General features: G+C 37.5%; 2 protein-coding genes across 3 annotated transcripts; both read left to right on the top strand.

Moving 5' to 3' along the window:
• The first annotated feature begins 1998 nt into the window (after positions 1-1998).
• Positions 1999-13608, top strand: LOC104612510 (P-loop containing nucleoside triphosphate hydrolases superfamily protein). 2 transcript variants are annotated; one of them, XM_010279945.2, is made up of 7 exons: positions 2000-2224; positions 4989-5648; positions 5833-5921; positions 7891-7990; positions 8677-8931; positions 12319-12491; positions 13149-13608. In XM_010279945.2, the coding sequence occupies exons 1-7, from the start codon at positions 2075-2077 to the stop codon at positions 13435-13437; spliced, it is 1716 nt and encodes a 571-aa protein (XP_010278247.1). In that variant the 5' UTR covers positions 2000-2074; the 3' UTR covers positions 13438-13608. The 2 variants fall into 2 exon arrangements, with proteins under 2 accessions (XP_019055847.1, XP_010278247.1); XM_019200302.2 differs by lacking the exon at positions 8677-8931 and having other exon boundaries at positions 1999-2224.
• A 7442-nt stretch (positions 13609-21050) lies between these two features.
• On the top strand, positions 21051-26255 carry LOC104612509 (glucomannan 4-beta-mannosyltransferase 2-like). The gene is made up of 9 exons (XM_010279944.3): positions 21051-22261; positions 22398-22496; positions 22812-23064; positions 23819-23929; positions 24022-24158; positions 24589-24702; positions 24801-25000; positions 25181-25366; positions 25607-26255. The coding sequence occupies exons 1-9, from the start codon at positions 21938-21940 to the stop codon at positions 25764-25766; spliced, it is 1584 nt and encodes a 527-aa protein (XP_010278246.1). The 5' UTR covers positions 21051-21937; the 3' UTR covers positions 25767-26255.
• Positions 26256-27093: the final 838 nt, after the last annotated feature.

Raw genomic sequence — 27093 nt, forward strand, 5'->3', positions numbered from 1 at the left:
TCTCTTCTTGGTTATATTACTTTTCTCTCCTTTGTGTTAGTTCTTTATCTACTTTTTCTTAATGAAGTCTAATTTTTATGTTTCTAATGAAGTATTATACTTTTCATGTTTCTCTCTTATCTCTCTACTCTCTCTTAGATTCTCTATCCTCTTAGTTATGTTGATTCTCTCTCTCTCTAACTTTTTCTTATGATGTCCAATTTTTATGTTTCTCTCTCATCTTGATTGTCACTTCCCACCCGTTGATGCTTGTTGTCTCTCTAAAATGAAGTCCAACTTTTATGCTTGAGTTGAACCAATTACGTTAGGACCAGTGTTTTCAAAACTAACTTGAAGGCTGAATTGTTTCTGCTTTTGGGCCGCAAGTCAGCAATTCGACCATGACAAGTCAACATAAATGTGTGTCTATATATATGTGTATATATATAGTGTTTAATTTATATTTTTACTGCAGTTTTAATTTTTTATTTATAAAAAATGTTAAAAATTATAATTTAAGGTAAAAAAGGGATTTTTTTACGAGGTTTCTCTAATTTTAAATATTCAAATGGATCAACATGGGTGAATTTGGGTGAATTGCAACCCATTAATATACAATTAGTATGGCTAGCAAAATGTGTGTGGGTCATTCATGGGTGGATCGGTAAATCGGTACTCAATTCACTCCCAACTCAACCATTTGCCACTCATAGGCAGGGCTTATGTTTGAATTTTTATGGAGGTTGCATATCCCTCTATAAGTAGCGATTTTTCTTAGGAGGTTGGGTAAGAATTCATTGGTTACAAAAGCTACCCAGGACTAGAAGAGGATGAAATGAGAATCTTATCACAGGACTCCCAACAACAACACAGAGTAGATGGGCATAGGGCTAAGGCGATTCTAATCTATCAAGGAATGGTTGGACATAGGACTGTAAATGGATTGGATCCAGTTGCATTTGCATTCACATCCAATTACAAAATCTCTAATCTCAATTTGGAAGGAGTACAAATACAAATATATAGAGTACAAAACCTTGTATTTTGTATGTATTTATACTGTACATATTTGTATTTGTAATCTTTCCAAACTGAGTCCTAAATCCACATCCACATCTAATTATCATATTGGATTTTGGATTTAATCTACAATCATCTTCTTATATTTAAAATGACTAAAAATAAAAAACCTATTTATTTTTAAGTATATATGCATACTAAATATATATATAAATATAAAAGTATTATTTTTATTGATATTAGGGCCCAAAAATTGCCCTTATTTGCTAATCCCTTAAATTTATCAACTATAAACTTAATATAATTATACATAATATCTATATATATACATGATTATAATACATATATTCATAAAATAATATTTTTTGTGGGACTCGAATTCCATGAGTTAAATCCATGTCCAATCCAATTATTAATCACAAACAAGTTCTACCATCCAAATTTGGTATGTCAGACTTTTAGAATCCATTGATGGCGCTAATTAGATTAAGACTCCTAATATACCCTTGGGTCTGGGTCCACCATGCCTGAGATGTGTAGTATCAAATCAGACTCAAAGCATGTTGAAACGTGTTCTGTTGGAAGCAAAGTCGAATTCAATTCTCACGGAACCATCCTCACACCATGTTCACAACCACCAGCTGTGTATTTAGAATATATACTGAATCCATACTCGTTTGAAGCAGATCCGGACTCCAATATGATATGGTTGGCGATTTGGATGGACCCATCAAACACCTCTAATGAAACTGAGACACACTGTTGGGCGAAACCCTAGTAGATAGTTTGAACCATCCGTCTACCTCTACTATCTGGCCCATGTTTGGGCGAAACCCTTACCCCAACCCGCAAGCCCATCTCAGCCCATTGAGATCCACTGCAGGCCCACTTTAGACAAGGGAAAATGGGAAATGACGAAAGGCGTTCTCGACCCGCAAGCCCATCTCGACCTTTGATCCACCCATTCCACTGCGGCCACTACGATATAAACCGTTTGGTCCGGTGCGGGTGGCCTCTTTCTCGCTCGCTCGATCACTGTCGAAAGCTCCGAGTTTTGGAGCTTCGGTGAGCGGCAATGGTGAAAGGCGACGATGCAATAAGGAGAAAGAAGAACAAAGAGAACCGAAAGAGGATGCGGAAGGAGTCTTCTGCAGTCTCAGCTCGTGTTGCTGCTATAATCGCCGCCAAAAAACGCCGCAAGTCTGGCAAACGTCGAATCTGCGAGGTATCCACTCAATTTGTTATTGTTTCGATTTTTATTTGGTTTTCGGGATTTGGGTTCTAACTGGATTTATATGGGTTTTCAATAAAAGATTGATAGATGACACACTAAGACACACAGACACTGAGAGTTGCTTATAGGTCTCAAAGATCACTGCTGGAAAGAACTAAAGAAGGATTTTCTGTATATAATCAAGAGGTTTTTTGTAAACTATCCAAGATAGCAGAAGAAATACAAGGCCAATTAGTATTAAATTGGATACTAAGTTACTGTTATACTTGGAAAACGGAAGAAACTATGAAAGAAAAAGAGCTCAAGTTGTTTCTGTCTGCTGAATCTAAATTTTTCTTAACAAAATTTCAAAAATCCTAACCAAACTTACTAGTAAAACTTGTAAAGAGGTATAGGAACATGAAATGGAACTGCCTGACTACTTAGCAACGTACTTAGCAATTACTAAGATCCTTAACAAATATAATAGCCAATCTTTTGATGCCATCAAGTTGTTAAATTGTTCTCTTGTCTTCGTTTCTTTTTCCTACACCATCATCATCCAAGCCTTATCCCAACTACATGCGTTCGGCAACATGATTCCGTTATGTTTAATGCCATATCCATTGTTAAATTATGGGCGCTTACATCATTTCTAACTCCTATCTATCAAAAAAAAAAAAATCATTTCTAACTCCTTCGACCCAAGTTCCTTTTGGTCCATCTCTAGCCACAAGTCCACAACATGAATCCTGTTTTTTCATTCCGTTCTGTTTAACGCCATACTCATTGCTAAATTATGGACATTTAGATTATTTCTAACTACTCCGGCCCAAGTTCTTTTTATCTACCCCTACCTAGGGGTGTAAACTGATCGAATTCGAATCGGATCAAGCAATATCTGAATTCAAATTTGATTAAATATTTGAATATTCAATTCGATTTGAATTTTATGTAATTAATAAATATATAAAATAAATATTTTATTTATATAAAGTATATAAATATATAAATTATTCATATAATTTAATTATTATATAAATTATATTAGACATTTAAATATTTTATATATTATATATAAGAATTAAATAATTGGTTGAATCCGGATGTTTATTGAATCAAATCAGGTCATATCCAAATTCAAATCCGATTACCTATTCGGGATGAATAGGATATCTGAATTCGACCGATTCGATTATGTTGAATCTCGAATTCGAAATCGGATTTTCGAATACTGTTGACACCCCTACCCCTAGCCCTTCTAGCACCTTCAACTTGCAACAGATCAATTCTTATTATGGTTGTTGTTGGTGGCCTTCTATGCACATAACCAAACCATCTTAGTCTACTTTCTATCATTTTAGCACCTGTTGTTTGTGGTGCTTTCCTTTCTCATTTTACCATTCTTCCATCTCAACATATGCATTTCTGCCACACCCATTTTTTGAACATGTTGTTTCTTGACTGCCCAACATTATGCTCTATGAAACATAGCTGGCTTTACAACTGTTTTATAAAGACTCGGGATGCAAGTGGTATTCGCCTATCATATAAGACTCGGGATGCACCCCTTCATTTTGTCCGCTCTAATTCCTTTTATGTTTTAGCTTCTAGCCTTGCACCAATCAATCACTAAGAGTAGCATCACATTTTAGGTGATGGGTTCTTGTGCCAAAGAGCCTGTGACCTTAATTCTTGGCTTGTTGTGGCACTAATGAGTTAGAATTCAATTTCCTTGAAGTGTGTGTAGTTGTGTATGAATCAGTGATTTAAAAGGTGCGTTTGAGGTGCTCAAATGAGGCATATTTTAAGGTCTGCTCCTCGCCTGGGCCCTAGGAGCAGCACTTTCAAAAGGTGTGCACCTAGGCATGTGCCTGGTGTGCCTTGTGCTTCAGCCCATGCATGTGCCTTTTTTTATTTTTTGTGCTTTCTGTTCTTTTTTGAACCTAGCGGCTGGGCCAGGGGCTCCGCTCCCGGACCCTCGACCAAGCCAACCCCTATTTACTAATGTTGTTCTTTCATTCATCCTAGTAAAATATCTTCTTAATAGGCAAATAAATTATAAAATCATTTTTTTTTGTGCAAGGATTAAGAATTTAAGACCCTAACATGGAATTATTTGGGCTTGTCTCGAGGGGCTTGGTACAAAGGTGGCTTGTAGAATCAAGAAAGCAAGATGTTTTACATCACATTAGCTATTTGAAGTAGTGCAATTGAGGAAAAAAAAGAATTTCCGGATTTTACATGCTTGCAAATGTTTTGTGTGCTTGATTTTATTTTTAAATTGTTATTTGAATTCACTGTACATGCTATGCTTATCTATTTTATTTTTAGATAATAGGTTTTTAAAATATTTATTTTAAAACCTAAGTTTATGTTTAATATTTTTTTAATATTTTTTGCATATTTTTTGTATTTTTGTATATTGCTTCAAAAAATCGTGTGCCTCGCCTTGCACCTCACACCTCGGGCACAAATTGCCCCTTGCATTTTTTGTGCCTTGCGCTTTTGAAACACTGGTACGGATAACAAGTAGCTTGCACCATTATATTCTTGAAACCACTGACTATTTTCTTTTATTTTCTTTAAGTTCTTGGTTCACTCAATTACATTCATTGATTTTAAGCTATACGCTATTCATTTAACTGCCTAAAATTATCATTGCAATATTTTCCTGGTTTATTTGAAGCTTTACCCATGCTGATGACTGATGAGTTAAGGGAGTTTTGTGCATAAGTAGCCAATTTAAAAGAACTGATATCCTTTGGATTTTCAGGGGATGTGCTTTAGCCTTCCTACACCAGATGATCCTTTCAATGATGGACATGAGAGCACAAGTTTCAACAGAAAAAAAACCAAGAAATCTGATCCTCTCCAGAGAGGTACAGGGGTGTCTCGTTCTGACAATGGTGCTATGCCTAAGAAGGATGTTTCTAGCAGGAATCCTAGAAAGGTAGAAAAACGAGAAGACCAAAAGGAGAAAGCAGCAAACCAGAAGAATGAGCAAATTAAATTGCTTGCATCAAATTCTGTTAAGGGGCAGAGAATTTCTATTAGTCTAGGAAAAACAAAAAGCCAGTTGTTTGGAAACAGTGAAGTTTGTGGTCAACAAAGAGGGCCCCATGGAAATTCAGAGTCTCCATCAAAGTTTTTTGTTTTGTGCTTGAATGCTATACAGAGTGCGCTTCAACATGCTAGTGCTTTCAACTGTGATATTGGCAGACCTTTGATAGCCAACATATGGGGAGCTGAGTACTGGAAATGTTATTCAGTAGGGTTAGATATAATGGAGACAACCGGAGCTTGTTCCATTGAGCAGATTGCATGGATGGTTTCTACTGCTGCAGATACCATTGCAAGAAAGGAGAAAGAAGGTCTATCCATTGCGAGCCCTTTCCTCTTATTCCTTGTACAGTCACAAGAGAAAGCAATGAAGGTCTGCAGCTGCTCTTGGCATCTTATGACAGCAGCAGATTAGAATGCTGCTTAATTAAAAAAAATAATTGCATCAATTTATTCATATTGTTACTATCCTAATTCATTTTCTGTCAGGCTTTACTGATCCTATTCTAAAAGGCATTAGTTTATCTATTGATGGATTGAATAACAATCTTTATCAGATTCGTTCAGTGTGTAAACCTCTCAAAGCTCTTGGAATACACACAGTGAGCTTACATCCTGGTGCATCGTTGGAACACCAAATTCATGGGTTAGTATAAGATCAGTCTTTTTGCTTTTCATGTGAAATAAGATGTTTTTCTTTTTTTTTTCTCTTTTTTTTTAATTTAATAAAAGGTCTTATTGCCCATATGAAGTGAGAGTGCATAGCATGTATACACCATTGCAATGGTCATAAGATGAGATCCATGTATCATTTTATTGTGTAGTATAAAGTATAAATTATAAACAGATTAAAAGCTACACAAGAAGAAAAAGAGCAATCATGTGCCTCCAAATTTCTACCAAAAAAAATTATATCTCCATTTTTTAGATCAGTAGCCAGATATCCCCAATTCAGCATTAAGGTACCTCTAGGAGTTACAGTAATAAATTGAAAAATCTCATAGTTGTCGAGGCATTGCCTTAGTGACAAGTCACCCTTAGGTGACAAAAATATGAGGTCTGAGGGTGCCTAGCCTGAAAGCCATGACATAAAAAGGTGCCTCATCCAGGTGACAAAAATCAAAACCATCATAATAATATTAGGGTCCGTTTGGTTTGTGGGAATAGGGGTCTGGAATAAGAATTGGAATGGTCCATTCTGATTCCAACTGTTTGGTTGGGCAGAATTGGAATCCCTTACCCATTTCTGGTGCAATGGCATTCCCCCATTTGAGGGAATGACCATTCCCTTCCCCTCCCCTGGGAATGAGAATCCATTCCAGCCAATTCTGATTCTGATTCCGATTCCAGTCTGAACCAAACAGGTGAGGGGGATAGATCATTCCAACTGTGAACCAAACAGACCCTTAGTATGGATGCATCTTATATATATATGTGTGTGTGTGTGTGTGTGTGTGTTACTTATGGTTTTCTTTTAGGGTTTTACTATCAAAATATAAAAGATCCAAGGGTTTTGTGAAGAGAAAGAATGAAGAGAGGGACAAAAGAGGTTTCTGCTTTTCTCCCGCAATTACTTTCTCTCTCTCTCTCTCTCTCATATTAACCAGAGTTTGGACTCAACCCTTTATTCCTTTTTTTTTTCATTTTCATTACACAATTCTTTTTATTAGCATAAATAAGCCTTATTTGGTTGCTAATAATGTTTTGCATGCAATTCTTGGAAGCATTAGATTATTTTTTTACGAGATAGTGAAAGTATTATATATTTTTTTCTTTATTTTCTTTAAAAGATAAGGTAATATATAGAGCTAGGTTGTATCCTCTCAAAAGGTTTTTGGGTGCTTAACCAGGATAAAAGAAGGCCCTTTAGATTGCTTTTTTGCAGTATCCATATCAGAATAAAAATCCACAAGTTCCTTTCTCTCCACAGTGCCCAGTAGTCTCCATCCTTCCAATAGTGCTATTTTCTTTTGGATAGCCATTTATTGAGATGAAATTCAGTGCTACATGAAAGAGCATTGCTATTTTTTCGACTTATATGCTTGCTAGTTAGTTTTCTCTTTGTCAATTTCCATCACCTAGGTAACACATAAGCTCCTGGCTAGGTGCCTATGTGACTACATGCTCCACTGTTGCCTAGAATTGCCTACTCACCTTGACAACTATGAAGAAGTGATGTTATGCACAAATGAACTGTTTGCAGTGAAGGAGGCATTTGCTACTGCTTAGTTGAGGGTGGTTTTGAATATTTGGTTGTTAAATGGTTGAACCTAAGATGGTGGAAAGCAATATGGTAGTTCTATTCATAAAAATTTACATTCAAACTATTCTCATGTTCTGTGTGCAGTGTTTATTTAATTACTTTATTAAGTTATTTATCTGTGTAAAATTATAATGATTGAAAAAAAGTCAATTTTAGTGAAGATATTTGCTTAATGTAGTAAAATGAACATGTGAGATAAATGATATTGTGCTAAACTTCATAGAGTTTTGATACTGAATAATACACAGATAAAAAGCACACACTTATGTGCATGCATACATCCATATTACTTTCTTCATCCCCTATCTTCCTCCTATTCATTTCTTCTTGAACTACGTTTTTTCTTCCACAGGTTAAAGAGTTGTGAGCCTGAGTTCCTTGTATCCACTCCTGAGAGGCTTTTGGAGCTTGTTTCCTTAAAAGCCATTGACTTATCTGGGGTTTCACTAATGGTAAGGTGCTATCTTTGTTACAAATATTCTTCATAAGTTCATATATGTCTTCATAGAAATGGAAACATATTTTAGGAAATATTTAGAAATTCATCTGTTAAAATATTTGTCATATAAAAACAAGTTGCTAAGCTGCCCAAAGTCATGCTGATCTAACAGAAACAAAAATGAAATAAGTATGCGTCATTATAGTGTGTGTGTGCGTGCCTGAAGTACAAACTGTACTCAAGTTTACAAGAATCCATGCTGTATTGCAGCTCATTTGGGTGCGCAAAGTTCCTTAGATGCTGAAATATCAGATTGTGGCATTGATCCTGGTGAATCTCAAGCAATGAGCCTCCAGTTAGCAATATATTTAAAACCTAAAAGCTTTTACCTCCCACTCAAGACATTTTGGCAAATATGTTCAAATATAATCTGTGAATAATGGTTGCTATAGTTGGCCATGCCTTTTGCTGGATTTACAAAAGCAATGGGTTGTGGTGTATATCTTTTTATTGCAGTAAATAATAATAGCTATTCACCCCAGTAAAGTTCCATGAGTATGGATTAATACTATTTTTCTTTAATCGCTTAGTTGGAAGATCTTTCTCTGCAGGTTATCTTTTTTTTTTTCCTCTTTTTCAAGTTTCTACATATAATTTTTTTTTATTTTCTTAAAATACATTATTTTGATACTTAAACAGGTTGTTGATGAATTGGAAACTTTTGCTAAAGCTGATTTTCTGGACAAGTTAAAGTCCATCAGGCAATGTGTTTCCAGAGATTCCCAGACAGTTATTTTCAATAATTCATCTGGACATATCTCTACTGCAGTGGTGCAGAACCTTCTGAGGGACCCTATATCTAGGTTATGTTTCAGTGATTCTCTGGCTAATCAAAGTGCATGCATCACTCAGTGTGTGGATGTGTCTGTATCAGAAGATGAAAAGCTATCATGGGTAAATAAAAGTTAGCATTCCCTTAATTTTGTTTGTTTATTTTGCTCATTTGTTATGGAATAGTAGAAATGCTTCATGTGTAATTGTTGTTGTTAATGGTGATGTTCTTGTTATGTATCTGCATGTGTATGTGTACACATACGTGCTTTTTTTTTTCCTGGGGGAGGGGGGGGGAGGTTAAAACGAGTGCACTAGGACACTACTCTGTGATATACATGGTTCTTTAGTTTGGTAAGCAGTGTTTTCATGAGAAAATGATTGTACTTTTCCTCACAAAAATTAATAATGAAGAAAGATATTATTTTGGATGACTTCTAAAAGAGGAATTTGCTATAGTTTGGCTATTTAGGAATACCCTTTTCTGAACAGTCATCTTTGGAAAGATTAACATTCCTTTTTTAATAATAATAATAATAATAATAATAATAATAATATTATTATTATTATTATTATTATTATTATTATTATTATTATTATTATTATTATTATTATTATTAAATGGTGGTTTCTTTTGTTTTTGCACTAGCATGTTGCACAATAAAAAAGTTTACTGAAAACCACTTTTCATTACCCCTATTTTATCTTACAATCCATGTTTTGAATCATGAATCCCAAGGGTTTTGATTTGAATCTTATGTCAATATGTCTGAATCCTTTTCTGCAAAAATCTTAAGATTTTTGTTTGAATCCTATGATTTGATTAATAAATATTACGATTTACACAATTTTTAAGATTCACTGCAATTCAAATAAATTCAATTAAGATCTTGGTGCTGGATTTTGGAATACCTTGCAGCTGGCATGATGTGTTTTTGTTTTTTTTTTTGTTTGTTGTTTGTATGTCCTATGCTTATTGCATCATCTTCGTTGTTCTCCCTTTGTATTTTTTCCTCTTTTGCTCTTTTTTGTAGGGCTGTACTCTAGTGATATCTCATCACTTCCAAATGTACTGTTTTTTGTTTTAATAAATTTTCTTTTTATTGAAACCCAAAAAAATAAATATCAATCAAGAATTAGTTCTCTACTTTGTTATTTTTTTGTTTATATTTAGTTTTGTTAAGAGAGACTTATTTATTTAAGAGTAAACATTGAGTTTGTTTTGAAGCCCTTACTAAATCATTGATTGCTAAGGAGCTCCTTGATTTCCTTCTCTATGGATATGTGAGATGATGACAGATATTATGTTTTTCCTTGAAATTTTTCCATGTCCTAATTCACAGTGGAATCTTGATGTGACTTCTTAATCTCTTAATTACTATATTGAATTTCAAGATGAACTTTATGTAATCTTCTTTCTTTCTCCTGTCATGGTAAGAGCCTCCCTTGCTGCCCTTGCCTCCTCTAGATGAACCATTATGCTTCCAAAGTTCTCATTGTTGCATATACTATCATTATACTTCCAATTGCTTTTACTAGTAAAACATACTTCCAATTACTTCTAAAAAATGAGTTGCAGAAATGTCTATGCTTAGATGGATGATGGTAAAACTAGAAAGTACAGGGTCAAAAATGAAGTCATATGAAGGAATCTAGGAGTAACTCCAATAGGTGATAAAATGAGAGAAAGTAAACTGAGGTGGTTTAGTCGCATGCATAGAAGACCATTTACAGCACCTGTTAGAAGAAGTGATCTGTTACAAGTTGAAGGGACTAGAAGAGCTAGGGGCAGACCAAAAAGGACTTAGATGGAAGTAGTAAGAAATGATTTAAGTGCCCATAATTTTACTATGGATTTGGCACTCAACAGAATGGAATGGCAAAACAGGATTCATGTTAGCTGATCCCTACATTGGGACTGGGGACAAGGCTTAGATGATGATGATTTGCCCCTAGCACATGCCATCTTTTGGGAAATGGGAAAAATCATCTTTTGGCTATAAGAGCTGGGGGTAGACTGAAAAGGACTTGAGTAGTAGTAAGAAATGATTTAAATGCCCATAATTTAATGATAGATATGGGCACTGAACAGAACAGAATGGCAAAACAGGATCATGTAAGTATGCAAACAACCCCATAGTTGGGACACAGCTTAGATGATGATGATGATGATTTGTCCCTACCACATCTTTTGGGAAATGGGAAATTCTAGTTGTCATTATTTGTGATATTATTGTGGTGTAGAATTGTGTCTTCTTTCTCCTATTCCACTGCTTTCCTAATCCCTGTAATCTTATCCATAAATTTATATTTTTTATTACTCTTGAGTCAAGGCTTAGTTATCAACCAAAAACAAAATTGCCTTCCATCCCCTACTGATCGATCATCTTAGTCCTTTCTGAAATTAGATCTCTACCTTTGAGAATCCTTCTCCATCCCAATGATATGCCAGCTTTTGGAGAGACTTAAATGAAGTTGATATTGTTTAACTATTTTGCCTCTAGTTCCCTTAGTTAGGGATTTTTTTTATTCATGTGGTACTTTCCATCCCAATTTTTCTAGGTTGGCTCCATTGATATCTTCTAATACCTAATGCCAAGTCCTTCATATATTAGCTATTCCTAAATTTTCCCGCCTATGGGTTGTATAATTTTCTTTTCTGTTGTCCTTCGAACAGAAATTTTCTTTGTATTTTTCAATTTCTTTTCTTATGAACTTCCTTTGAAAATTTCAAAACAAGTCATATTGCATCTCTGTGTTGGTTGCTTCTAGATTAAAGTGGGATCTTCTGTGTATCTGTGCATATTGGATGTGTGGGATCAGGTGGCCCCAAGGGAATTAGAGTGGTTCTTGTTATAGGTAGGAATTTTCTTACATCCTTCTAATCTTTCTTTACTCCTGTCATGCATTGGTTGGTCTTTTTCCTATCTCTCTCTCATTGAAAATGGGGGCACTGAAATATTTTGCTTAATTTGTATTTTAGGTTTTCCCAAATTTCTAGTTATGATTCTTTGCAGTCTATTTAGGGGCCACTGCTTGGTGCGATGGTAAAATCCCATGCTTGCAAGAATGAAAGTGCAGGTTCAAAGGTTATACAGTCCAAAAGAAAAATGTCAAAGGTTATACAGCCTACCCCTCCCAAGACCCCAGATAGCTGAGATCAACATTGGATAATGGCCATTTCTATTCTTTGCAGAATTGCAGTCTATTTGGGACATGCTTTGAGCAGTAAGTGAAAATATATAAAATTTGGCCTTTTGCCTGACACTGGGCAGTAATCTTTGAATGTATCTTCAGTTACACGTTTAAGGATGTATTTGCAATTAAAACGGTCTGCAAAATGAAATATTGGATCTTTCAGTACCCTCCTTGATCTCCTGGCACCCCATTTTTTTGGGGGTTATTTGCTAATTTTGTTATATCTTGTTGGAACTTCAGCAGATATTATGAAAAAGCACCTGGTATGGCAGCATTTCCTGGAAATAACACTCATATTAATGAATTTTGCAGGGTGTTGAAGTTCTTGAAAAAATGCCTCGTAGTAAACTGTATTTCCAGCCACGGAAAGTGCTATTTGTAGTGGGGACAGATAATAAGGCTCAAGTGTGGCTTACTACTCTTAGAGCAAAGGGATACTCCATCTCAAATGAATCATCTTCTGATGGTTCACAAGCAGACAACAGGTAGCTAACAAAAATTTTTATGATTTTTAATGTAGCTAAGGCTGCAAATGTATTTAATCCAATTCAAATTCAGATCTGATTCATTTTTGTTGGGTTTAGATATCCATTTATCCATAATTAATCGGATTGAATTCCGAATATTTCTTGATCCAATCCAATCCCATCACATGTAAATATATGCAAAAGACCTCTTTTAGTATTAAAATTCTTTAGAATTAAGTGCAATTTGGGTTTTAGATAGACCTCTTTTTCTATTTATAGTATATATTTTTTTATTACATTATTTTATAAATTTATGCCTACTTATACAGGTTTACTGATATTCTAATCAAGTTGGATTTGAACTGGTTATCCAGACATGTCAAAGAATTGAATTCAAATCTATGTTTTACATTTTTGTCGGTTATCAAATTAAATTTGGATCTTTAGGATTCTTATCGGATAGGATTCAGATACTCCTATCCAGATTCAATCTGATCCGTTTGCAACATATAATGGTAATATAGGTAAATGGATCATAGTGATGTAGTCGGAAAGGTGAAAATGTTAAAGCACGAATTAATTCTCACAATGTTTTATTTAGCTCTTTCTAAAAGTATGAAATTCATCATTTTGTACATGAAACTCCTTTATCATTTTCTTATCCTAATTTTGCAGTGAGAAGAGTATGGTGGTGTCAGTGTCTGTTAAAGAACACGTTGGGAGCATGGATATAGAAGATTTTGAAGTTGCCATAATTGTTGATTTCTTACCTTCAATTGATGGATACACTGAAATTCTCACAAGGATGGCACGCCACTCAGTCAATGGTGTGCTGCACAGCCTTCTCTGCGAGGAAGATGCCCCGGTGGTCAAACCATTGATTGAGATACTGGAACAGTGTGGTCAGGCAGTGCCCGAGGCCCTAAGGAATATGTATGATTCCACACCCATGCTGGATCACTGAAGTAAATATTATCATTGTCCCCCATTCTTTTTGTGGCTTCCTCTAGTTGAGAAATCAATTTTGTCGTACCTTATTGTTTTAAAGTTCTTCAAAGTTATTTAATGAGAGAGAGAACTTCATGACACTTATTTTGAGAATATCAAGAAAGAAATGAATGAAAATATTTCTAGACTTTCTGAGACCTCAGGAACTCCATGAATGCAGGGGTTGAAACATGGTGGACACTAGAGGCATGAAATGGATTGAAGATTTGTAAGTTGGTTGCTTAATGCCTCCTGTTGGATTACACAAATCCTTAATGGGCTTCCACTTGTGCAGTTCTGAAGCAATTGGATTTACAGCCTGATGAGATTCATCAAGCCAATGAGAGATCTGCCGTAGGTATTCAAATTCCATGGTCCCAAGGCCTGCATTCTTCCAGAAGTGGCTGATTTTCCCACTTGAATGGAGGGCTAAAATGGGCTAGGCATGTGTTTCCAATGATGTTGATGCCATCATAACTTGGGGCGGGTGGACTAGTTGTCATGGGCTAATAGGCCATGATAGGTGGTGCCATTATTACTGTACTGCAACAGCATTACCTTTGGGCCTTATTAAGGAACAAGGCCTAGACCCATGAGACATTAAGTGAGGATCCTTCAATACATGCCCATGAGGCCATGATGTGCAATTGTGGGAGTTCCCCAGAAAAGGAAAAAGTGATTGCTGACCATCCCATATGTGGGCCCATACTTGATTCCTTAGGCTGTGTTTGGTGTGATGGAAAATAAGAGAAACAGAAATTTTGTTTCTCTCTTATTTGTCAAGGCAAACATAGCCCAAGGTTGGATTTGCGGATTCATCTATCTGTCTCATCAGTCCCTGTATTACTGTGAAATATAGGGTCGATCCTAGCTTAAAAATTACTCATGATCAGCCATCCTTTACAACTTCTAAAGCTCTATTGCATAGGATTGGAACGAAGTGATTTCCCAGAAAATGGAAAAGTGCTTACAGACTGCCCCTCATAAATGGGCCCAGTGTTATTCATTATCCCATAGGCTGTGTTTTGTTTGATAGAACATAAGAGAGAAACAGAAAGTTGTCAATGGACTTCAAAAAACTCGTTAAGAATTTTCCCCCAACTTTCTCTTTCTCTCATAGTTCTTTCAAACCAAACATAGGCTTAAGGTAGGATTCGCATTCTCAGCTCACCTGGTTTCTTCTGACCCTGCATTGCTGTGAAATATAGGGGCAATCCTAGTATAGCTTACATAGAACTCATGATTAGCCAACCTTCACAACTTCTAAGCCTCTTCTGGATAGGATTGGAACAAATTTTACCATGTTCAATCCTGTCTCGTACATACAGCCTACAGAATAGGCTGTGTCCCAGCCACCATGACACAGCTCCTTGACAATAGAACAGAACCTCTTCTTCAATCTTTAATTGCTGGTCGCAACAACCTAAGCTGCTTGAGAACAGAAGCTCTTCTCCATGGACGATCATATTACATTATTTTTTTTTTCAATCCTAGCTTAAATTGGAAACTTCAACTAACCTTTTGGTTTGGTTGAAGACAAAGCCAGAGAAGAGGAAATAAGAGATAAGAGAATTCTAAAGCTATTCAAAGAAAGACTTGAAATCGAATTGTTTCATCTCACTAAAACTACATTGTGTGTGTGTGGGGGGGGGGGGTATTTATGGTAGAAGACAAGGTATGAAAATCGATCCTAACCATTAGCTCAAATAAATCTCAACCACTGATTCTCAAGTAACTCATGACCTCTCATTACCCCATCTTATGAGTTATGGCCATTCTTTGTTCCTAATAAAAACTACTGTAAATCTTCCCCTAAACTTGACCAAGTGAGAGATCAATATATTTGAAACCTTAATGGCTTCTTAATTTTCTTTGGCCTCTCATTATTTGAAGGGTTGTTGCATGCCTAACTTATTGTTGCGTGTATTAAATGCTCCTGCTTCAAATACAGAAGCAAAATTCAAAGCCAAGATTAGACATGTCGGACTCCATTTTTATAGATCCATATTTTCTGAAATTTTCATAGATGGATTTTTGCAAGGAAAAAATTGGCAATGAAAATAGTCCTCATTGATTAAGTATTTCTCCAAACTAGAATGGATTTCAGGAAATTTTTAATTAGAATGGGTAAAAAATGGTTCTGTTTTGTCATGTGACAGAAAAAGAATAGGGAAATTTTACTAGAGAGAACAAGGGTAATGTGAAAATATAAGCCCAACTAGGCCATCACATATTTAATCATAAAGGGACAAAAATAAAATAGGAGAATAATGGGATCTGTTTTTTACCAAGGCAAAAGGAAGAAAAGAAAAAGCTTAAGTCAACAGCATTCATGTCTATTTTGTCCTAACATTATGCTTGGCCTCAACTATGCTAAATTGTGAGTTGTGACATTGATGTAACTAAAGATGTCAAGCAATGTCTGGTCTTCTTTGTAAAGAGTGTGTGAGGGGTTTATCTTCCATCACATCTATCTATTGGGAAATATTGGCTCCTTGGCTATATAGAATTAGAGATCTGTGTAAAAATGTCATTTATTCAATGACAGCTGTGTTTTAGATAATTTGCCTACACAAAAAAAGATAAGCTTTTAGAACATTTGTTCTCTTATTACTCTATTATAAACATCATCATTTAACATAGGGCAACTGTTAAAACCCTCATGTCAAAATCCAGGGGAAGCAAACTTTGGAAACCTCCTCAGATATCATATTAAAGGTAAATGCTAGTATGTGGAAAACACTGTAGACTTAGCATGTGTGTCACTTTTATGACCCCAGGTCCCACTTTATGGCCTCAGATCCCATGAATTGAGAGACTGAGGTTTTCTTATACCCTATAATTCTCAGGTGTTAATATAACCTCATATTAAATAGTCTCTTAGGTTCAGTATCTCTGGATTTTAGTGGTTAACTAATAAAAACTGTCACAAGTCATTTGATGATTCTCTCTTTTTGTTCACTAGCCACATTTGAATCTGAGGCTCAGACTCTCTCAGTCTCAGTACAGGTATCTATTACCTACTTGAGCTGGAATCTTGACCCAATTCTTCTTAAAACACCAACTTTATAACAGTGTTTTTACAGGCATCTGGTACAATATTGCTTGATATTGCTATTCTACAAGATGTAGTTAATCAATTGAGGTGATCTGTTTTGGTTAGAAGAATAGACAAAACATAGTGGGTGACTGCTGTATGATGCAAGTATGGTATAGAGAATTTTCCATGAAAAGAAATCTAGAACAAAATTGTATTTACCATGGCACATATTGAAGAGAAGAGACAGTGTGATAAAGAAAACTCTAAAAACAGAAAGGAATGGAGAAGCAATATAAGTGGAATAAGAGTAGGTAATGGCATTTAGTTGGTAAGAGAGAGAGAGAGAGATGTTTTTCTAGAGAAATGTGGCAAGTTGATATATGAGTTTTACTTGAAGGACAGGGAGTCTGCAGAGCCTTGATATATATGATAGTTGTGTTGGGAAAAATTGGGATGGAATCTGACCAACCAGCAACCCAAGAAAACAACCTCATTAAAGATAGAATAGTTGGAAATTATTGCACTAATAGAAGGTCCCATGGATCCTTGTTCTAAAGTCTGTTACTGTTTGTTGAGGGAATTGAAAATGACCCACAACCCTCTGCTTGTTTCCAATCATAGTAGAATTTTATCCACAGGTGGAATTTTACCTTTCTCCCAATAATGTAAGAGAGAGAGAGAGAGAAAGCTTAGTCACCCCTTGGTGCTAGTTGTGTTTCTGACGCATGTGATACTACATCTCTTGAATGTATACCTTAGAAATGTCCAAACAAACAAACATGATACCACACTTCTTTGATTAAGATGTCCAAGGAAAACATGTGATTGGGTAGGGACAGGAAGACACGTGTCATGATTTTAAGAGTGCCACTTGCCTGCACACAGTGAGATCCAGCGAAATGTCGATTCTAACATTTGTCCCTTGTATGTAGAGGTGTTGTGGAAAGGCAAAATAATCATTTAAAATAAAACAGAAAAAAAAATTATCTAAAAATTACTAGTCTTATTTAATGGAACTAGCGATTGCATTATACGAAGGAAGCTTGCTTGGATCCTACCAACAAAATCTCTCAACTTCAGGGCATAAATTTCTATTAATATTATGACCAGTGGGTGTAGCACAAACAATGGAATTTGCTACAGAATCTAAATGGGTCCAACCCAGGATTGTATAAGATATAAGAACCCAATTAAACGAAGATCACACATATTATTAAAATTTGAATAGATGTGATGGGGTAAGGGTAGTTGGCAGGGGAATTTAGATGGAAAACCCTAATTAACAATTGAATTTAGTCATAATTGATCAATTGGTAGATAATTAAACCAAAAACCAACAGTTTAAGTAGCCCAAAAATCTTATGCAATCAGTGTTTCATCTCAATTTAAAGTTGAGGTTGTTGGAAGGGCATTGTTACATGAGGTGATATCCTATATTGTAAGAAGAATATAAAATGGGTCTGGTCTTGATTTTTTAATCCATGCAAGGCAATGAACATAGCTCAACTACACAAAAAATTGATTGTTAAATAATTTAAGCAAAAAGTCAGTCAAACTCTGGAGTTTAGGTATAAAGATTATCACAGAGAGAGAGAGAGAGAGAGGTGGGGCAGGGCCTGAGGAGATGAACAAAGCATCACGAGTATCTCAATCTGATGTTTGCTTTCTAATTTTTATTAGGGTTTTGGAGACAAGGTAGATAGAACATCATTTCCATTTCCATGTGTGCAATGGGCCTAGAAACCCACCGACTGACATTTCCTCTAAATATACATTCATGGGAGTGCGTTTTGTTCTTACCCAATTAAACCCATGGAAATTAAAATAAAAATCAGAGTAAAAAAGAAAAAGAAGAAAGGTGACAAAATCGTTGTTCCTTTTAAAAGTTTGAATTGAATAGGCCAAACCCTAACACCAATCATCCTTAGTTTCCTCCATTGTAAGATGATAGAGATCCCTGCTTTAATTATTTCATTTAACAAAGCTCAAAACCCTGAACCCTACTAACCCAACCCACCTTTACTCCCATGGAAACAAAATAGAGCAGCAATGGGGACCCTATTTTTAAGTCCTTTTCATTCTTAACTCAATAATCAATGTACTTGACCACGAAAACCATTGCACAAAAGACATCTTTAATGGCTGAAATGGCTGAACTGAATCACTTTTTTCTTTTCTTTTTAATAAATAAAGTAACTAAAAATAAAATAAAATAAAAAATTCAATGACATAATAATGGGCCCAAATTCAGTTTAACCCATTAATAAGTTTATTAACCTCTTTAACAACTAATTCACAACAATAAGTAATTCAGTTCAGCCATTTTAAACCGTTTGAACGCCCACTTCACTTTCTAGCCGAAGTGGGTCAATAGTCAAGCCCAAATTTTCTCTCTTTTCCCACAAAAGAAATAGAACCAAATTACCTTTCATTTAACAATTCCCCTCACTTTCCTCCTCAAATCACGTAAACCAAACAAAGTCCTAGATTTTCTTCTTATTGTTCCTTACACTTTATAGCAACGTTGGACGAAGTGGAACCCCAGTATTTATTTCCACAAACAGTTCTAAAACAACGGAAAAAAAAAATCAAGAATGAAATTAGCCAAGGCCATTTTTGTCCTTTCAGTACACGTGCAAGACCAATTCCGTAGTTACGAGGAAATCAGAGGGCATTTGAGGAGGACGGCAATGCAAAAAAGCCCCTGCCGACGGTAGTTAGAGTGAGAAACAGCGACAGCTTGCAAAACCACATTTTAGTCGTTTGGCTTCACACAAAATCGCTGAAGGAATTGGACTTTTTCAAAAGCTTATTTTTTTTTGTATTTTGTACACCTGGCAACCGAATATTCTACCCGTACCCCCAGCACAATTTAAAGGGATCAATTATTATTTATTATTAATAGCTAAAATAATAATTGTTTATTTGTATTAAATAAATTCCGAGGGATTAATGGGTAGGGATATGCTACCAATAAAACGCTTCCAACATTATCCCAACAATCCATTACAACCGTAGTACATTAGGAACATCTCCGTGAAGAGATGCTCCCCATATGCGGCTTTAGTGGACAGTTGGGATATGTTGGGAGCATCTCGTTCGTATCAGATCTGAACTCGAGACTATGGCTCAACGGTACGGCCAACTGTTGGGAGCTTGCCCGCAACGGTCCGTCGATCCAGCTTGGCAGCTCATGTACGCATTCTATTCTATTATCTCTCCCATCTCTCCAATCCATCACTGATCGATCAGTAGTGATCACACACAACACGACAGAGTCATCCTCCCAAATTGCCCTTCTTCTCTGGTTTAATTACGATAATGCCCTCCCACCACTGCCAATTGACCAAGTTCCCCAGTCTAGAGCATGTGCGCTGAGCAAGGAGGCAGGCCAAGCGGGTTCCCCGCTGGGGACCTCACTTTGTTTTGACTGCCAAAACTGCCCTCGTCTCGACTTCTCAAAAGGCGTTCCTTGGCCGGCTGGCGCACGTTAACCGACACTCTTGTAGGGGCAGTCTCGTCATATCGGGCACAGGGCGTAGCTTGGAGTAGGAGGAGAAGAGTCTGTCGGCAGGATGATCAGTTGATCACTTTTCGGAATTGTCAGGTCAACTGAATCAACGGTCGTAAGCTTCTGTTATTTAAGGTTGCGTGCTTTCTCAAAACAAGAGCTCTTGTCAGCTTACAAGTGGAATTCTCAATTCCGAATTCCTCATTTCGTTTATTATTATTTTTTTAATTTTTAATTTGTATTTAATTTTTTTCGACTGGAGAGTGTGCGGGAGTTAATTGCGTCTCTAGTTGCTACGCTGCATGAGGCGCAGCTGAAGGCTTAAAACACGCCACGAATCGTGCGGTTTTATGTTAGATTGACGACGCTGGACCGTCGCTTTGACAGTTTGACCGGGGCATCGGCTGTGTCATCATCTGGTACTTTGTTCCAATCCAACGACCTTCGCTGATTCGTGTACAGTGGAAAGAGTATGCTTACTGTATTCAGTCATATGCCATGTGGAAATGTGTGGGGCCCAAATAAGATAAGGAGACGAAAAATTTTTAGTTTTTTACTTTAACCGAGAACGCTCCAATCACTCCCTTGAAATCCGCTCCAATCATGTCTGCCCACAGGGAAGTGATTCAGTGCTCTCCCATTATCATCTAATCTTGATGAGAGTCTGATCTACAGTTTTATCAGAATCATGAACGATTAAACGAACGGTAGACATGAGTCCATAACGACATTTCACTTCTATGAGCATTGGACCAAATGCACTGAAATCCATGGCTGGGATTCCAAATAAGGAGATTACAAGGTGGAATTCCTTTGGAGGGAAATGATTGGGAAAGTACGAGATTTGGAAGCACGAGATACGTGTGTCGTTGGAATAGTATCTACATGGGAAGGGGCCCTCGAATTCCGATCTGACGGCCAGAAAGGAGAGTTGTTAGGTGAATCATATGGGAGAAGCGTCACGAGTTGGTCACGGCCGGGATCTGACACCATGGCAGTTGGTACATATTGATTACTGCATTATATGAAGTGAGCGACTAATAAATGAGTAAATGTGGCAAAATGAGGAAAAGGTGTCGGGAGTACCCTGCCGGAATCTGACACCGTTGGCCGGCTTCTGGTCGCCGGAATTTGACTCCTTTTCTATTGTTTCTTATATAAAGGCTGCAAACTTCTACTTGTGTTCGGAACAGTCGGGGTTCTAACTTCTAAGCTTTTACAGCAGCCGACATTAGATCTCTAGAGAGAGAGAGAGAGAAGTACAACAACCCAGAACCACGAGGAGCTTATAAAAGGCCTTCTCTTACTCTCTCTCATTTCCCTAACCTGCTTCGACATCTCTTTATCTCTTGTTCAAAATGTATATTGTATAGTCTTCTGCTCTGCATTTCTTGGACTTGCAGAGATTGGGAGAGAGAGAGAGAGAGGGTGGAGAAGGTAGAAGGCTGAACGCAAGAGAGGCCTCGAAACTAGATTCTGTCTACCTCAGTACCTTTTTCTTTAATCTTGTTATTGTTTGCTTAATGTTTGTTCTTAGTCTTCTGAATGTGGAGTGAGTGAGATCTGAACTGGGTTTAGTCTTCTCTCGCCTGATTAGTCTGGTGGGTCTGGTTCCTTAACGATGTGGAGGAATTAGAGTGAATGAATGACTGACAGTCCAGCTCTACCACATTGTATTGCGTAACTCAGAAGCGAAATTCCAGTTTACAGAGGAGGGGAGTGACAGAAAGGGTCAATTTAGATTCGCGCTCTTTTCGCAAAGGGAAGTCCTTTAACTCCATGCAGATCTAGCTACTTTCTTTTGGAACATTGTAGGTAGCCAATCTATATACTTCTTGTCCCCTGTTTTGGGTTTCACGCTTCTGGTTCTGGGTTCCCATCTCTTTTCAACTGTTCGTCTCTACTGCAAACTGAAGAGAGAGAGAGATGGATCGGCTTCCTGCTGTCAACCTTCTTCCAGAGGCGTTTCCCAGGGATGACCTCGCCGGCCAATTGGGATTCATCTGGCAACAGATCAAAACCCCGCTAATCGTTCCTCTGCTGAAACTCGCGGTGGGTCTATGCTTGGTCTTCGCGGTTCTGCTGTTCATGGAGAGGGTCTACATGGGCATCGTCATCACTTACGTCAAGTGGTTTGGGCGAAAACCAGAGAAGCGATACAAATGGGAGCCGATAAAGGACGATCCGGAGCTGGGTAATTCAGTTTATCCCATGGTTCTCGTGCAAATCCCCATGTACAACGAAAAAGAGGTACTTTTCTTTCTCTATCTTCCCCTTCCTTTCCTTATTGTCCATGTTTTCGTGATTCAGCATTGTTCTTCATCTGTATCCTTCTCTGTTTTTTCTGAGAATTTGCTTCGTGTCTCTTCACGTATGATGGATGCAGGTTTACCAACTCTCCATTGGAGCTGCATGCGGCCTTTCATGGCCCTCCGATCGAATCATAATTCAAGTTCTGGACGACTCCACAGACCCGACCATCAAGGTATTCACTCGAAACCACAGAATACAGAAAAAAGAAAAGAAGATTTCTCTTTTCTTCATTGGGTGAGAATGTCTATCTTTTCTTTCTTCTTTCCGATCTGAGTGTCAGAGTTCGGACACGGCTAGTAATCACTATCTTTAACCTAAAACTACTGAATTAAGAGGCAAACCATATTTTATTTCTCTGAGGTTTGAATTCTGATCTGGATTCATTCTTATTTCAGTACTAGACACTCTAGACAACTAAAATTTGCGTAGCAACTTCGATTTCTGATCTGGGTGCTCTTCCGTTTCCTTTTGTGCATTAAAATTGCAGAGTATGGTGGAGTTGGAATGCCATAGATGGGCAAGCAAGGGCATCAACATCAAATATGAGATCAGAGAGAACCGAGTTGGATACAAAGCAGGAGCTCTCAAAGAAGGACTGAAGCGAAGCTACTCTAAACAATGCGACTACGTCGTCATTTTCGATGCAGATTTCCAACCAGAACCAGACTTCCTCTGGCGATCCATCCCTTTCCTTGTCCACAACCCAGATATAGCCCTCGTTCAAGCCCGCTGGGTATTCGGTATGCTCTCGCCTCCCTAAATCCAATTTAGACATTAATTGCTGCCTTAATTCACTCACTAATTTTAGCGAAGTGTCGGTGCTCGGCTATTGCTGTCTTTTGTTCCTCTGTTCTTTCTCTTTTTGCCTTTTTCTCTTTTGTCCCCTTTTTTATCGCCATCTTCGACGACCACCTCCCCCTCGCTGGGTGGCGAGACTTGACGCAGATTGAGAGGGAAGGGATAGGTCCCGCACCATGGCCATGGCCCACATCCTTCCCTCCACACGATGGCCACCGTATAATTGGACCCACCATCCAAACAGAGACCCCCACTTCAGTGGCTCAAGCGAAATTTCTTCTGCAGTTAATTTTTTCTAATGACGTAAATACCCCGACCCTTTCGCCGAAAGTAAAAGCCTATACATCGGACAAACCCGGCAGGAAACAAGTGGATGGAAAAGCAAGATCTTCGGGGCAGGTCTGTTCATTTTCTGAAGAACAGTTCCGTTTTTTACCTTGAGTGAGTCAATTATAAGGGCCTGTTTGGATTTACGTGAAACGGCGAAGGGGCAACTCCTAGTCGATCCATGGCACCTCCATGTGCAATTATTATTCTTCCAAGCTCCTTCCTTGTGGGCCCTCACTCCAAGACCCACAGTCACCGACACTTGGCTTGGATTTATTTTTTTTCGCTATTACTTATTTTAATTTATTTAATCTATTTTATTTTCTAATACATATAAAAATATTGCTGACGTGGCAATGCTGGCTGCAGTGAACGCTGACGAATGCATGATGACTAGGATGCAAGAGATGTCGTTGGATTACCATTTCACGGTGGAGCAGGAAGTGGGTTCGTCCACCTACGCCTTCTTCGGTTTCAACGGTAATCAATTAATTCTATTTCTTCTGCATCTTTTTTTATAACTTTTTTTCTGGATAACATTGAAAAATAATAAAAAATTAACGATAATACAGGGACCGCCGGTATATGGAGAATCGCGGCCATAGAAGCGGCCGGAGGATGGAAGGACCGAACGACGGTCGAGGACATGGATCTGGCCGTCCGAGCGAGTCTCAAGGGCTGGAAATTTCTCTACGTTGGTGATCTCCAGGTATCTACTATACGTCGGCAGCACCGTATAATATATGCATCTGCTGCACTTACAGTAGATATTTAGGCCCCGTTCGTTTGCGGTATTTAATAGGGATATTTGGTCAACTAATTGACCATGATCCTGGGTTAATTTGCCACTATATAGGGTATCAGGTCGGAGAATATCAATTACCTGGGTAACTAATACTCTATGAATGCTAGAACTTTATTTATTCGGGCAATTTTTACCTAAAAAACACTTGTCTTATTAAACGTATTTATCCAGATAATTAAGAACAAACGATACCTTTTAGACCGAGTCAATTGAAGTCAATCCCGCTCGAGTCAACTGTTTTCTAGACTGCTTGTTGCCTTGTTGGGTTTCATTTCTAAACCAGTTTCTGAATCACCTTTGATACTGAATTGCAGTTTTCGTTTTGAAAAAACAGGTGAAAAGTGAATTGCCAAGTACGTTCAATGCCTTCCGCCATCAGCAGGATCGTTGGTCTTGTGGACCAGCTAATCTGTTCAGGAAAATGGCCATGGAGATCATAAGAAACAAGGTCTGGTTCTCTTTATTATTATTTAGCTTTTTGTTGTTTGCAGAAAGTAAATTCTTGTACACTTGTAATTTACTTGGTTTCTTCATTGTTTCCTGCAGAATGTAACTACGTTCAAGAAATTCTATGTTATCTACAGCTTCTTCCTTGTTCGGAAGATCATTGCCCATATCATCACCTTTGTGTTTTACTGCATTGTGTTGCCATTAACCGTCTTGATTCCTGAGGTCGAAGTTCCAAAGTGGGGTTCCATTTATATGCCTTGCATCATTACCCTCCTTAACTCAGTTGGAACTCCAAGGTCTCTCTCTCTCTCTCTCTCTCTCTCTCTCTCTCTCCCTCTCCCTCTCCCTCTCTCTCTCTCTCTCTCTCTCTGCAATTCCATATTAATTGTTTCCTGGAAAATTCGATGTACATAAGTTTGGTTTCTTTTTTTCCAGCAATTCACTCATTGTATCAGTTATTGATCCTAATCTTGCAGATCAGTCCACCTGTTGTTTTTCTGGGTCCTATTCGAGAATGTAATGGCTCTGCACCGGTCTAAGGCGACAATTGCGGGTCTTCTGGGGGCAAAGAAAGCAAATGTGTGGGTTGTCACTGAGAAATTGGGATCAAAAACAACCAATTCCAAGGCACCCAAAAAGCCTCGATTCAGAATCAGGGAAAGGTAAATTTCTATGCAAACCAATCTTCACAAAATGTTACAGAACCAAATAAGTTTGCAATACAAAATGCGAACCATTTTCAGTGGTGAAGCCACACACAGATAGATCTCAGGGTGAGCAGGCTGTCATCTTCCATATATCTTGAAGCTGAAAGCAGGTACCCTGTTGGGTGTGGCTTCCCAGAACTTGTTTAAAACCAATCCTAACAAGCATTTGTTGTTTAATGGTTTGATCATCAACAGACTCCATCTGACAGAGCTTGCATTTGGATTGTTCCTCGCCTTGGTGTCCTGCTACGATTTTGTCTATGGGAAGAACAATTACTTCATATTCCTCTCCCTCCAAGCCATTACATTCTTTATTGTGGGGTTTGGCTACGTGGGCACCATCATCCCCTCTTAGTGGTGTCTGTGTTGGCTGGATAAGCCGTATTGGCACAATCCTCTTTGGTATCTGTCATACCATATCTCTACTTTTCTCTCTTCTCAGACAAACATATATATAGGGTCTTTTTAGCCAAGTTTCCTGCATTTGTTACTGTTTTAGCTCATAAAAGAAAGGCTGGTCATTCTTTCATGCTGAGAAGAAGCACTAAAATCGTGCAGTCAAGAACTCTCCTGTGAATACTCAACAAAGGCCAGGAATTTACAAAACACAGATGTTGTTATGTGAAGGGCATTATACAAACAGAAGAAGGAAGCAGAAGCAGCATAGGGGGTTTGATCCTAAGTAGGTGGTGTAAACATCTTTAATGGATTGCTTGTACTTCTGGAATTTTGTAGCTTTTTTTTTTCCTTTTTTTTTATCTCTTTTTCATTTGGGTTTTGTTTGAGAGGGGAATAAACTGATGGCCAGGCCAGGAGGTAGTAAATTTGAAACTGTTCTTCCCCATATCTCTTCCTTTTCTGTTTCATCTTGGAACTTGAGCATCCTTCCCTCTTCTTTTCACAGTTTTCTAGGGCTTTATCAGCGGAATCCTAGTATACCCCAGTAATTGATAGTCAATGATTAGGCAGTGGGCCTACTTTTCTTTCTTGAAGTCAGTAACTTCAGAATGAGAGCTTCTTTGCATTCTGGGGTCCACATATCAACCTGACTTGAAAGCTAGTACAAATGATTTTCTGCCCAAAAGCAATGGCAATTACAGAAGCAATATCACCATCTGCTGGAACTTGATTCCAAAAATGATAGCCAACATTGTCACAACAACAAGAATAAAAGTATAGATAGAACATGGCAGCAAGCTGAGGAAACAATCTTAGATCCAGGATTTTTTTTTTTTTTTGAATGAAAAATATTTTTTAAATAGAATTAATTAAGATGGGCATACGGGTTTTAGGGTATTATGGAACAGGCTGAAGGAACAAGAACAAGAAGAACAAAGACAAACTGCAAGGGTATTAAAATAGGGCCTTGTTACATCATATCATTCAGAGGCAATTGGGTTGGCTGGTTTTCTCATATGCCCCATCGCCCACCTCCTTCCTAGGGCTCCTAAGTGCCAATTGTCCTTGCTCGGTTGGTCGAAGAATGCATTCCCAAACCGTCTTGAATGAATGCTCCATCCTCCATATCATATATTAATGTTATTAAAGTAGTGGTATCGCAAAGAATATAAGAAAATGTAATTTTAAGAGATATATTGAAATACGTTTTAAAAATATATAAATATAATAATAGAAAAATTAAATTATGCATGAATAAATTAATAAAATTCACATGAATAACA

Source organism: Nelumbo nucifera, chromosome 2 (assembly GCF_055504915.1).
Source record: "Nelumbo nucifera cultivar China Antique chromosome 2, China Antique-T2T, whole genome shotgun sequence".
Classification (NCBI taxonomy): Eukaryota; Viridiplantae; Streptophyta; class Magnoliopsida; order Proteales; family Nelumbonaceae; genus Nelumbo; species Nelumbo nucifera.